The sequence below is a fragment of the Idiotropiscis lumnitzeri genome, chromosome 6, assembly GCF_059441095.1.
Source record: "Idiotropiscis lumnitzeri isolate Australia: NSW breed Sydney's pygmy pipehorse chromosome 6, RoL_Ilum_1.0, whole genome shotgun sequence".
NCBI classification, from domain to species: domain Eukaryota; kingdom Metazoa; phylum Chordata; class Actinopteri; order Syngnathiformes; family Syngnathidae; genus Idiotropiscis; species Idiotropiscis lumnitzeri.
This window is the reverse complement of record NC_142396.1, coordinates 22,314,448-22,328,069: the sequence shown is the minus strand read 5'-3', so window position 1 is coordinate 22,328,069 and position 13,622 is coordinate 22,314,448. Positions and strand designations below refer to the sequence as shown.

General features: G+C 38.8%; 2 protein-coding genes across 4 annotated transcripts in view; one reads left to right on the top strand and one right to left on the bottom strand.

The window, feature by feature from the left end:
• Positions 1-8,866, top strand: part of LOC148335907 (1-phosphatidylinositol 4,5-bisphosphate phosphodiesterase gamma-2-like) — a 67,975-nt gene extending 59,109 nt beyond the window's left edge. For 2 of the 3 annotated variants that reach the window (XM_088298428.1, XM_088298429.1), the window contains exons 27-33: positions 851-1,054; positions 3,687-3,826; positions 6,372-6,480; positions 6,574-6,741; positions 6,983-7,071; positions 7,171-7,343; positions 8,407-8,866. In XM_088298428.1, coding sequence (XP_088154554.1) covers positions 851-1,054; positions 3,687-3,826; positions 6,372-6,480; positions 6,574-6,741; positions 6,983-7,071; positions 7,171-7,343; positions 8,407-8,449 — 926 coding nt within the window. In that variant the 3' untranslated portion in view covers positions 8,450-8,866. Of the gene's footprint in view, positions 1-850; positions 1,055-1,561; positions 1,675-3,686; positions 3,827-6,371; positions 6,481-6,573; positions 6,742-6,982; positions 7,072-7,170; positions 7,344-8,406 lie in introns of those variants that run through there. The other variant, XM_088298430.1, reaches the window with a different exon arrangement.
• A 2,255-nt stretch (positions 8,867-11,121) lies between these two features.
• LOC148335906 (anoctamin-1-like) overlaps positions 11,122-13,622 on the bottom strand; it is a 56,866-nt gene continuing 54,365 nt past the window's right edge. Inside the window, exons 23-24 of the mRNA XM_088298444.1 lie at positions 13,416-13,521; positions 11,122-12,573 (exon numbers count right to left, since the gene is read on the bottom strand). Of these exons, the coding sequence (XP_088154570.1) occupies positions 12,331-12,573; positions 13,416-13,521 (349 nt within the window). The 3' untranslated portion in view covers positions 11,122-12,330. The remainder of the gene's footprint in view (positions 12,574-13,415; positions 13,522-13,622) is intronic.

The window sequence follows — 13,622 nt, the reverse complement described above, 5'->3', positions numbered from 1 at the left end:
ATCTTCGGGCAGTAGGCGGGGGACACCCTGGACTGGTTGCCAGCCAATCGCAGGGCACACAGAGACGAACAACCATCCGCACTCACACTCATACCTAGGGGCAATTTAGAGTGTCCAATCAACCTGCCATGCATGTTTTTGGAATGTGGGAGGAAGCCGGAGTACCCGGAGGAAACCCACACAAGCACGGGGAGAACATGCAAACTCCACACAGGATGGCCGGAGCCGAGATCGAACCCACGCCCGATGCTGTCTCTCACTGTGAGGCCATCGTGCTAACCAGTCGGCCACCGTTCCGCCTCAGCCCTGTTCTAAACCCTTCTTAAAAAAAGGACATGAAACATGCTGTCTGTAGAAAGCATCCAACAAAGCTGAGACAACTGGGGCAGTTTACTCATGAAGATTGGGCCAAAACAGCTGGTGGGAGGGTGCAGAAGTCATATTAAAGTCACAAAATGTGTTTGATTGCAATAATTGACGCATAATGTTGTGCACTTAATTAAGTTATTTTTGTCCAGGCCTGTTTCATGAGTTTGTTAGTTTTTTTTTTATAATTCTGTTGAACCACATTTGCAAAGCAATATCTGATTTTATTATTATTATTATTATATTTTATTATTATTATTATTATTATTGTTATTGTTATTGTTATTGTTATTGTTATTGTTATTGTTATTATTATTATTATTGTTTGTTTCTCTATTTGCGTTTCATTAACAGAGCAGTAACAACAGTTTTGTCCCTGTTTGGACAACAGCCCACAAACACAGCTTGTTAATTAAAATGTATTCTGTTATGACCCTCATGTGGAGCGTAAACCTTCTAAACTTACTTTTTTCTGTCATTGCAGACTGCTACAACTGCAAAGAAGTCCGTTCGTTTGTTGAGAATAAAACACCAGGAAAGAGCCTTTCCATGGATTTCTTGCAGTATAACAACAAGGCACTGAGTCGGATTTACCCAAAAGCACAACGTGTGGAGTCGTCTAACTATGATCCCTACCCTCTATGGGCAGTTGGCTGTCACATGGTGGCTCTTAACTTCCAGACGGCAGGTAATTATCTGGGTTGAGTTGCAAACCGGCTAACAATAGAGCTGCGATTATCAACCTTTTCAAAATAGTGTTATACGCTCATGTCAGGCCAAAAGCAATGATTAGCCATAACTTTTGAAACATCTGTGGATGAACACTTTTATAAGCTTTCAAGATGGCACCTGTTTCTGTGGTTTGGTGTTAATTGCTCTTAACATTTTCACAGATTGTATTGTTTCTTTCAAGTGCCGCCCAAATTGTCAACTCGCTGCTGTTCTACGATCATCGGACATTACTAAAACATTGGCTGTCAATTGATAATCAAGGGCAATCTAATATCAGTAATTGCACTATGAATCTTTTGGCACCACTGATAGCTACCACTTCCAGTTCAATGCTCTATCCTTTGATTGGAAGCAATACAGACACAGTGGTGAATGCAACAGACAGCGTGTGACAATCAAGGCGGGTCTGGCACATTCTCCTGATGCTTTCAGACTGTGTTCTGTTCTGCTCCTGGCTTTTCAGCATCCTTGCTTTCGCTTAATCCTGTTGCTTCCTACTTGACACCTGTCCCTGGCTGGGATCAGATGATGCAATTGCCCGGGTGAAGGGTCTGGTGTGGCGCCAATTCCAAAATGGTGGGTTAATGCAGGGTTCTGTCTAGATAGGCCTGGTTATTTGTGTTTCTTATTTGAATTGATATCGGGCCTGGGGAAGAGAAATGTTTTTTGTTTTTTTTTAAAATCATATTTAGCTGTAAGCAGCCCTTCACTATCTTGAAATGTTTTCCATAGTGAAGGAGCTTGATTGCTCCTAGCGGTAGGATAATGACTGCTGGAACACTTTGCTTAATGCTACGTTCAGAACAAATGTGAAATGTCGCAATACTTGTCTCACGTGTGTTTGTTCACGGGGATGACTACGCCGGGGTTGCTTTGAGCACACAGGAGAAGGGGCTCTTCGTCATGTGAGGGAGAAAATGTCAAATAGTATGAACATCGCAAGCCCATATGGTCACCTGTCGTATTGGCCGCTAAACGCTGCCTTGGTTGACAGTTCAACAACTGCAAACAATTCAGTCTGCTCACAAGATGCTCTAACTTCCTTGCTCCCAATTCTCCAGGCCTGCCCCGTTTTTGTCTTGGTCCTAGTCAGTAAAGGAAGCTGGCTGCTTTGTGTACCTCTTGCTGCAACAGACCACAATGATATTGTCCCACATTATTTATTTTTCACGACGCTGCATGTTTGTGTGTCTGTCTGTTTTTTTTTTTTTTTTGGTTTAGTTTTTTTTTTTTTTGCTTATTCTGCGATCAGTACAATCTCAATGCCGACTGGCTGTCGCCATCACCAAATGTTCACTTCAACCTAACATGGTAAAATGGGCGAAGGAGAAAAACTTTTGCTTCAAACGCTGCCCAGCATGTAAACACGCCCGTCCACGCGAACTGCATTGACTATAAAAGGAAACACGCCGTCAGAAACGTATCGTGATGCATTCAGTCTGACTGTAGAATTATAGGTTTGAGCAAAAATAGCTGCCAACAAGTGCAAAAGTCTCACTGAGGGTTCCAGAAATTACAAACCGCAATTCTAACCATGTTGGGACGTTGTGAAAACTGTAAATAAAAATTTTATAAAATGATTTGCACATCCTTTTCAACTTTTATTCAGTTGAATACGCTACAAGACAAGGTGCTGAATGTTCAAACTGCTAGTTTTATTTTGCAAATATTCTCTCATTTCATGTTCCAAAAAAGCTGGCAGAGGGGCATCACAAATCTGAAAAAAGAAAACAAATATCTAGAACATAGCACAGGTGAACAGGTGAATGTGGTGAGCAAAGAGCCCAACAGTTTAAGAAAATGTATTCTACATAACTGCATGAAATTTATGGATTTCATCATCAGTGTCCATAATATCATCAAAGGATTCAAAGAAAAATCTCTTTGGTGCGCTAAGTGTCTTCTTCTATGCTTGCAACTGTAACACCACACCTTAGCCCAGGGGTGTCAAAGTCATTTTTGTGGACGGGCCACATTGTAGTTATGGTTTCCCTCAGAGGGCCGTTATGACTGTGAACCCATATAAATGTATGATCACCTTAGATTATCACATACACACAACAAATTGATGCAAAGCCAGTCAGTAATTGTTAGTTCAACAATTCTTCAATGTATTTTAAAAGGGGAGGATTGGTTACAAATAAATGGCAATGTCTCATATCTCAATGTTGTTAAAAAAAAAAGTGTGTTAGAAACAGGAGGTTGACGCACATGATTTGCCCATTGAGGGCCACAAAATATAAGGTCGCGGGGCAGATCTGGCCCCCGGGCCTTGAGTTTGACACATATGCCTTAGCCTCTGCTTACAATATGCTCAATACCAAGGTCGGGATTTGCTTCTAGATTTCTTTCAATTTTGATCAAACCTCTTTTGTATTGATATCGATCGCGCAACTATACATAGACATATTGCACTTGAACTATTGCCCAGCCAAGATAAAAGTTTGAATTAAATCAGTGATTGTTGTGGCTTGTTCTTTCTTTAACACCACAGTATCAACCTTACTGTCTTAAAAAATATCAAGAAAAAAAAAACCCATCTATTTATTGTTCAATAATGATTCCATAATGATGATATGTTCCCCCAGATAAATACACCCAGCTGAACCATACCCTCTTCAGTATGAATGGACGTACTGGTTACATTTTACAACCGGAGCTCATGCGCTCTGATCGCTATGACCCCCACTACGAGAAGAAAGACGTCAAGTACAACATTGTGATTAGGGTATGTTTGAACACACTCATTGCTGTAAATGCAACCATTCAAAAGAATGATGTACTCATGGGAAAGCATTTATTTCCATCCATCCATCATATCACTCATTCTGGTATGAGTTGTCGGGACATCTAAGTAGAGATGCCCAACAGTTCCTGTCAGGGTATATTTTTTCTTTGTGTGTTTCAAATCACAAATTAAATCAGAGCACACACACAATGTGTGTGTTGGAAAGGTGTACAAAAAATGTTGGGGACGATGCCTAACTCAAGGGTTCCTCAACAGTATCCAGCACGACATCTTTCGCACAACTAGTTGCCATTTTTAGTGGGACTTGAACCTGTGCCCCATGACTCCAAAGCCCACGTTCTTACCCCGAGTGCATTTCGCTGCCATTATGTCTCATTCATGAGACATAGTCCCTCCTGCCTTCATTTGTTTTCGTCAGAGATGATCACAACAAGATTGCCCGCTTTTGTCCCTGATGGCATGCATCTACGATGCTGTGAAGAAGCCTGAAAACGATCCTGATCACTTGAATCAGGTGTGTTGCAGGACGGACACATCTAAAACATGTAGGACAGCAGCCCATGAGGACCAAGTTTGGACACCCCTAGACTAGATTGCGGGTCATCAACCTTATTGAAAATGAGTGCTACTTCTTAGGTTATGATTTATGTGAAGGCCTACCAGTTTGATCCAACAGAATTTTCTGAAGTCACTTTTAATAATGTTATTACACATAATTAATTATATCATTTGTATGAAGAGAAAACCCATGCTAGTACTTTCTCACAATAATTAGACCATTGTACATTTTATAGGCCATCTTCTTTGATAACTGTTGGTACAAAGATTATTGTGAAAGCTTCGGCACATCGACTTGAATGGGTCTGTCATCTCTGAGAAACAGACTCGCTTTCTAAAAAGGTGTCAGCTTTAATATAATGTCCTTATTTTATTAAATATAATCACGGGTAGCCTGAAGTGCTTATATGAATTGACGCAGAGAATCCGGTTTCAAGTAGACAAAATCAAATTGATTTGACCAAGTTCTATATAGACTTTGCAGCAGTTTTTTGTCTTTATTGATAATTGATGTTTTGTTTACTGGATTTATTTTATCATGAGTGTTCTTATAGTTTGTGTGTGTGATTATTTCTTTAAAAAAGGAAGCAAAATGACAGTTTCTGGTATGTACAACTTTTGCATATTGTCACTGTCAGGCAGAATCAACGTACCGTCAAAATGACAACTTTACATAAAGGTAAAAAAAGTCCAGCTTGTTTGAGTTCACAGGCACCTCTTCATTGAAGTATTTATTATATTTTATATTGGACATTATATTGCTCCTGCACCCTCAGATCAATATAATACTTCCGAAAAAATTTGTTTAAAATATGTGTTTTCCGCATCTATTTTAGATATGATGTACAGGATAACTGGTTGACTCATCTTTTGACCATCCATGAAGTGTTAAACTCAAGCTTGCCTTTTTATATCAATCTAATTCAACAAATGTATGTATTTGCATTTATTCCAATTCAAAAGAATGGTAAATAAATTGTACTTTCCCATGGGTTGAGAGTATCCGTGTTCCTTGTCCCAAAGCACAAAAACAGATTCCGGGTCAACGGGATTGGAGCCAAATTGGGAATATCGGTGCTATTGGACTGGAAGAGGACTAGCGTCCTCTTGTGGTCTGAAAGTGTAGCTACGGAGCTACACACAAGTCTCCAGACACGCATTTGCTAACCTCCACACAAATTTTTGAGTGGTCCACGGCAGGACTGTAACAAAAGTAACATGTAAGAATGCAGCCAATCAAGAGGCCCAGTGTTTACAGATTGTGCATTTATGGATTTCTGTACGTGTTTAACCATATGTTTGCACATGCAAATCAATGTACACATTTGAAGATTTTTGTCACGCATTTTTAGATTGTCATTACTCATTTGTGACTTCGGTCACGAATTTTCAGATTCATGTTATTCATTTGTGACTCTGGATACAGATACAAATTATTTTTACACATCTGTGGATTGAAATACACGTTTGTAAATGGTTTTTTTCAAGTCCACCTGCTCAGATACCAAGGCCAAAGTCAAAACAACTCCTTCCCAAATTTTTGGCAAACATGTTGCAAGTCCTAAAAATAGCAACTTGAATCTGACTCAAGTAAATTGAGTCCCCCATCTCTTCGAACATCGAGACTCCTCTCATGTAATGGATGGACCATGACTTGTGCTATAAGATCTATTTACAAAAATGTTAGGGAATAGCATACCATAGTAGAACATCCAAAATTTATTTAGGGTTAATCAGACGCACTTTAGATGGTGAGAGGTGTATGTTGACTCCCATTCAAAATGAATTGGAATGTGATTGTTTAATTCTGAATAGTGCCAGAGTTATAATGCAACACTTTTACAACTACATTATCTCCGTTCTTTTTTTTTAAATACTTTTATGCATCACACATTACTTTTTCATAAGAAAAGCAATGATGCGAATAAAAATAAGAAAAAAATCACGTTTTATTTGTCTTTTGCAGGTGATTGCTGCCAGACACTTGCCTAAGCTTGGACGCTCAATTTCTAGTCCTTTTGTGGAGATAGAACTATGTGGTCACACGGAAGCAAAGTCCAAGACCAGTGTCTATCGTAGGCCAAGATCATTTGAATGTTTTCGTAAACAAAACATGAAAATGTGACACAGGGCAAAATACAGTATGTCTCTCTTTCTGCTGGCTGTAGGGGACAACGGTCTGAACCCGGTGTGGAAAGCTTCAACACAGTCTGTGTGCTTCAAAGTGTATGAGCCCGAGCTCACTTTCCTACGCTTTGTGGTCAATGAGGAAGACATGTTTTCAGATCCAAACTTCCTTGCTCAGGCCACTTTTCCTGTCAAAGGTATCTGTTCAGGTGAGAACGAGCTTCACATCTGCTCTTCACATGAATCTCTGTTTTAAATAATTAAGTAAGTTAGTGTAATGTGAAATGCCACATACAAAAATGAGTTTCGCGTGTACGTAATGTGAAATACCTTGTGATCTGTTCTCCCCCCAAAAAATAACGGCTGTTGAAGATTAATACGTTTGTAGTGTATGTGTGTTAATTTGAAAGTTATTATTAGAACTGTTTGATTATTTCCTTTTTTTTTTAGGTTACCGCTCTGTGCCTCTAAAAAACGGCTACAATGAAAACTTAGAATTAGCCTCTCTGTTGGTTGACATAAAAGTACTACAGCCAGAAGTGAGTACACAAACAATATCAGAGTACACAAACATACTTTACACAGTGTATCTTTCTTTTTTCTATGAGTGTCTTTATCCTTTCATGTATGTCTCTCAGAACACAGAAGAAGAACTGTATTCCTCCTCCAGTCAACTAAGGAAAAAACAAGCAGAATTCTACTCCGAAGGACTCCTGTACAATACGCACACAAACATTAAGCTCTCCTCTGCCCCTTACCCACCTCCTACATCAAATCAGTGTGTTAGAGAATGCAGCACAAGTGAGCAGAGGTAAGACTTTTTCATATTGAAGTAAAAGCTACAGGGCAGTGAAAAAGTGTTTGCTCCCTTCCTATTTCATTTTTTCTCCTAATTATTTATCACACTTAATGTTTCAGATCGTGAGTCAAAAGTAATTGTCTCTCTTGTTAAATCGTTAGCTAACTCTCATTAACCACAATATTTGAAACGCTGAATTAAATTTTTTCCGGCCACACCCAGGCCTGATTTGTCAGGTTTGTTCCATTCATCCATTATCTGAGCCGCTTCTTCTCACAATTGTCACGGGCGTGCTGGAGCCTATCTCAGCCGTCTCCGGATAGTATAGATGGGGTACAGCCTGAACTGGTTGTCAGCCAATCGCTGGCACACAAAGAGAAACAACCACCCACACCCACAATCACATCTATGGACAATTTAGAGCGTCCAATCAACACACCATGCATGTGTTTGGAATGTTGGAGGAAACTGGAGTACCCGGAGAAAAGCCACACAGGCATGAGGAGAACATGCAAACTCCACACAGGAATCAAACCATTCACCTCTCTGCACTGTGAGGTGGATGTGCTCACCAGTCAACCATCGTACCGCCCATAATCAGATTTGTTGACTTGTGAAATCACTCCAATAGTCGCTGTTAGATATGTGAAATAGGCTATACAATCTCAAAATGTAGCATATCATGCCACAAACACAAGAGAGAGAAACACAATGATTAAAATCTACTTCAAGAGTGCAATGACGTCTCCCTCATGAGGTCACAAAAGTAGTGAGAATGACATCTAAAAGACTTTATGACTCAGCCATATAAAAGAGAGTGGATAAATAGTCTGGAGCGTGTAACACGTTTTGGGAAGGTGTGCAGCAGATTGTTCTACTGATATCGTATTACACTTTTCAGCCGTATCGTCCAGCCCTAGTCCTAATATTCAAATCTGGTGATAAAACGTCCAATTGTATAAAAAATAACAGAAATGCATTGCCAAATAGTATTTTTGACAGCACTGTATATGGTTAACAGATTGTCATCATTTTCTGTCTTCTTTGTGTTAAAATTCAATTTTTTTTCTCTTAGAGCAAAACAAAAGAAGCTAAAAAGCAGTACATTCTATTCCTGAGGAGGCAGCGACCCTCACATCCTTATGCTGCGTGATTTTTGGAGAAACACTGACAATGAAATGAAATCTTTGAGTCCCAAGAAATATCAATCAACAAATGTTTTTTACTACCCCTTGTTTGTACTTTCAACATGAGACTGTCGCTGTTTTGCTGTTCTTATGGTATCTATTGTTTGTCTTTTAATTTGTGTGCTAATGTCCCGCTAATTTATATAACAGCGTTACAGCTCCAGTTGTTGTGCAATGCGCTTAATAAATAAAGTTGTATTGTATTGAATTTAATTTAAAATGCTTCCCAATTCAGACACAACTGTAACTGGTGTTTATTTTTCTAATGTCTTTTCCAGTATGAATTAGTTGTGAGGTTACTTTTCAGGTAACCTTTTTTTTAATCTCTGGATTGTGTCTTTGATATGAAAACCACAAAATAATGCTTGTTCAAGGCTACTAATTCTTTTTTTTAAATAAGTAGTCATTCTTGCTTGTGTGCGTGCATTATGGCCAAAGTATGTCACGGACAAGAGCCTGGAGATTTTTTTTGTTTTTAATCGTAAAGGTATCGCCTAATGTCGCCTGAAATGTGTCGACAATTATGTAGACAGTTTCCCTCAGTTATTCAAGCGCTGTTGTAAATTGCATATGTTTGCAAATATAAAAGAGCATTGTGTCTTAGTAATATGTTAAAGTGATACTGGACATCACAAATGAAAGACCAAGATATTTAAATACTTGGAAGGAGCTAAATTTTGCCTTGGTTCTTTGCGGAAGAGTCTGCTACACAATGTAGTGTATGTTTTTGCGCTGCTGAGTGGCCATTAAAAACCTCAAAATATCAAAGAGTGGCGGTTGACAATTGGTGTTATTGCGGCTTGCAAAAGCAATATTATCCAGGCAGACCACTGATGCATTTATTTATTTATTTATTTCAATATCAAATCATCTGTAAGCCATTTATATTTAACGGTATTGTTGGACAATGGGTTGGAAATTCTAAACATTTTAAAGTCGAGGTATCATTACTAAATGTTTTTTTTTCACCATTTGGGAGTATAGGCTACTGGACTCCTTGATATGGGCTTTTCGGTCACTGTGCGAATTTGGTCTATTATGTTAGATGTGTTTCTATTGATGGTTGCACTCAGCCCAGTTTGTTGGATTCCTTAATATACTTCTGCTCTTTTTCCACAATATGTTTGTAATTGTACATTTTTATCGTTTAATCTTTCTTGTATTACTTGGTTCTCTTTGAAATAATGCTCTAATTGTTGTAGTTTTTCAGTTATTACAATCTTCAAAAATGACACCAAGCACTTGCTATGGAACATCAAAACGTTAGTTTTAGTCACAGTTGTGACTGTCAGGTATACATTTACCGTTGATCCGCATTAATCCCAGCAGTTTCACTACATTTAAGGTTTAGTTTTTTTCCACAGAAACAAGACATACAGTATACGCAATTAATCGCATTTTCATACCACATAGTATATGCGCGGTTATAATATATTTTATGAATTTTTTTCCACATCCCTGAATATTGTCAGCATCAAAGGTATGAAAACAAGATACGCCAGCATGCTAAAATAGCCCAGCTAACCAATGTTGGCATTGAAATTAAGATGCAACAACCTCATTTTTTTTACTAAACATTAGTTTCTATTTATAAAAGGCTATTTCTAGCTCCATTTGTCACATAACACGGAAGTTGAAAAGTAAAACCTGTATCAGCAAAAATACAAAGTAACTACTCAGAGCAGGGATTGAGATATTCTGCCTGGAAGAAAGTTTGACATGTCACTGTGTAACTCACGCTTAAATACTCTAAATCATCAGGCCGATAAAGGCCTCAACATACCAATCCGACGTCGGCCGACTCCACTCCATCCATTATCTGAACCGCTTCTCCTCCACGAGGGGCATGGGTTGCTGGAGCCTATCCCAGTTTTCCTGGGCAGGAGACGAGGTACACCCTGGACTGGTTGCCAGCCAATCGCAGGGCACACAAAGACAAACAACCATTTGCGCTCACAATCGCACCTAGAGGCAATTTAGAGTGTCCAATCAATCTACCATGCATGTTTTTGGAATGTGGGAGGAATCCGTAATACGCAAGCACGGGGAGAACATATAAACTCCACACAGGAAGGCTGTGGAGCCTTAATCGAACCCACGACCTCTGCACTATGAGGCCATCATGCTAACCAGTCGCCCACTGTGCCGCCTGTCTAGTACTAGCACTCTGCTTTTGCTTCCAAACAAGACAACTAGAAGCAACTTAAATCTCAGTGTTCTTCCTTTTGCACACAACACATTTTATATAGTTGTCTTTTGATGGGATCCGATGCGCACCCCAGAGTCCAATCAGTTGACGGATCTCATCTTCGTTGCCAAGTTGCCATGGAATAAATGGAATAGAGAAGTACTTTCTTGAGCTCAGATCTTTATTCGAGGAGCTAAGCACAAAAATATTAGAATTTGACGCTGTACAGCCACTGTTAATCCAAGTGGTAAACTTGTTCCAGTTTCTCAAAACACAATTTATACGGACATTGTCATGTTTTTTTAGGGTGTGATGTCAAGACAATGTGTGCAGTATATGAAAGACCAAACAATAAACAAAACAATACAATACAATACAACTTTATTTTTATAGTGCATTTCACAACAGCTGGAGCTGTCCTTAAGGACACAAGGTGGTAACTTGTCTGTACAAATTGTGAAACTTGAGGATGGAACCAGCTAAAATGAAATTAATAAAGGTAATGAATACAAATATTACTATAGATATATAGTAGATGATATAATTCCCATTACATTTTAAAACAACTGATTACAGAAGGAAATGCATACATTAAAATTGACAACAACAAAAATATTTGACGAGCAGGCAATGGTGGTTTAAGAAGAGTCATCAGAGTAAAACTGCAATATTGTATTTTAAAAAGTGTACATAAAAAGACAGCACCATACACATAAAATGTTTTGCCCGAAAATCATTGGACAATTTGCCGATCAGAAGGAGGATTCTCTTTGTAAGTTCCCCACCAAGTTCCGTGAAATCATAACCTTCTTTGGCCATATTCAAATGATTGTTTCTTCGACTGCTGTTGAAATTGTACTCATCGACATTTGCAAACTGGTTGTGCATTTGAATATGAATGGACACTACAAAAATGCATGCATGCATTAATGAAATGAAAAGTTGCATTCTGAAATGAATTTCTTGGACATATTCTCAAAATAATGCATGCTTTTAAGAATAGCCACAAAATTTCAACACGACGCCTTAAAGTTGACACGGCTGTAATCACACATCAGCTAGCTGCTCTCCCAACCATTGGAATGTTTAGAATAATTAAGATGGCTTGAACAAGTTGTCTTTTTCCAAGTGCTGCTAGCTAAGGCTTTGTACACACAGCATTTTTTTCAAACATCAAATGAATATTTATTTGTTTCAGACCCCACACATAAAGATAAAAAATCTGGCCTTGTATACTTTTGGTCATACATAACTGTGTGTGATGTGATCCGACATACTTAACACAGTGCATCATAAGATTCTCTTTCACCACAAGACTAGAAAGAGGCAGAAATCTTGCATGTTCACGTGATTTCTCTAAAATAAAGAAAAGGTCCCACCCAAGCCAATGTGATGCCTTAGCAAAGATTATTTTTGGCGCCCCCCATGCTCTGTGATTAGGCATACATACATCGCTGATTTATTGATTAGCCATCACCATCAGGCTGTGAGAAATACCAAACAGACAAAAGAAATCTGCAGTTGGTAGTAGTTGGGAGGACATTTGATGTCCTTGGTCAGGAAGGGGCAGAACCTGGATAAAAAATAGCCCAATCGTCTTTATGTGTGTACCCTGCCTTAGACACTAGTTGTGCTGATAGGTGTTATTAATTTGTGAGTCCAAATACAGCAGTGCTGCTGTGTTGTTGTTCCTGCTCCGCTTGTTCGATTCAGAGGCACTGTTCTCAAGGTTGATGCTCTTCACTTGTTCTTCTTTCATGAATAAATCAACCAATAAAATCTTCTCCTTGTGGATCTGGAGGCTGATGTCTTTTGGGATATCTGGGATTAGCCAGTCCACAAGGTCATTCATCAACATGACAACATTCTGAAAACAAAGAGGGAATCAGATGTTTTCATCATCCGTCAGAATTAGTGGCAATTTGATCCACAATTAATTTTTTAATACTGTATAGGTGTGCTGCTGAGTGTCACAAAAGATATTCAGTATTTCAAACTGAAACTACAAGCAAAAGGTTTTCCCTCTTTAATTAACCCTCTTAAATCCAGCGCCTTGTCTGCCACGCTATACACTCAATGGAACAATTCTTCCAGGAACATTTCAAGTCATCACGTTATTGAAATGGGTACCATTGATGAACCCCTTGACCTTGGGAAAAAGCAAACAATCACCCAGAGCCTGCAGAGGCCATAAATTGTACTGCTACAAATTCTGCCTCTTCTCACGCACTGAACGAAGCAAACACCAAGCATCTCTTTGTAGATGTGCTGGTTGATCACCGGGCCCACAGTGTAGTGAAAAAGTCTGCTTTGGGTCGAAAACATATTCTGTAACACCAGTCCAGGAAGACGCACAATTTATAAAGGACTATTTACCATGCAAAACACACATTTTTGTCATTTATAATATAAGCTTACCCAAACCACGACAACATACACACACGAACACTCACACTATCAGTTTTGATAAAAATGATGATATTGAATAACGGTGCAATGACATAACAGATGAGCACATAATAGAGTCGAAAGCACCTCCTGGAAGGCAGGTGCTGCCAACTGATTTATGGGGCTGTTATCGCCGGTGTTAAGAAGTTGACTTCCTGAATGTTTTTATTCAACAAAGTATTTTGTAATTGTAATCCCATCCCCATACAGCATAATATGCATGGAAACATACAGTAAAATAGCCACATAAACAAATGTTACCTGAAAAATAATTACAAAAGCCAGCCGAATAGCCAGTACAGCCCAAAATTCCTTTGAAATCTCATACGGAGTTGTTGACCAAGGTGGTTCTCTGTAGTCCTTGTATCTATAAAGACAAACAGAATGTATCATATTTTGATTTTTTTTTTTTTTTTTGATCATTGAACTTTTCTCACTCAAGTCATGGCATGCTGCCCAGAAAAAAAT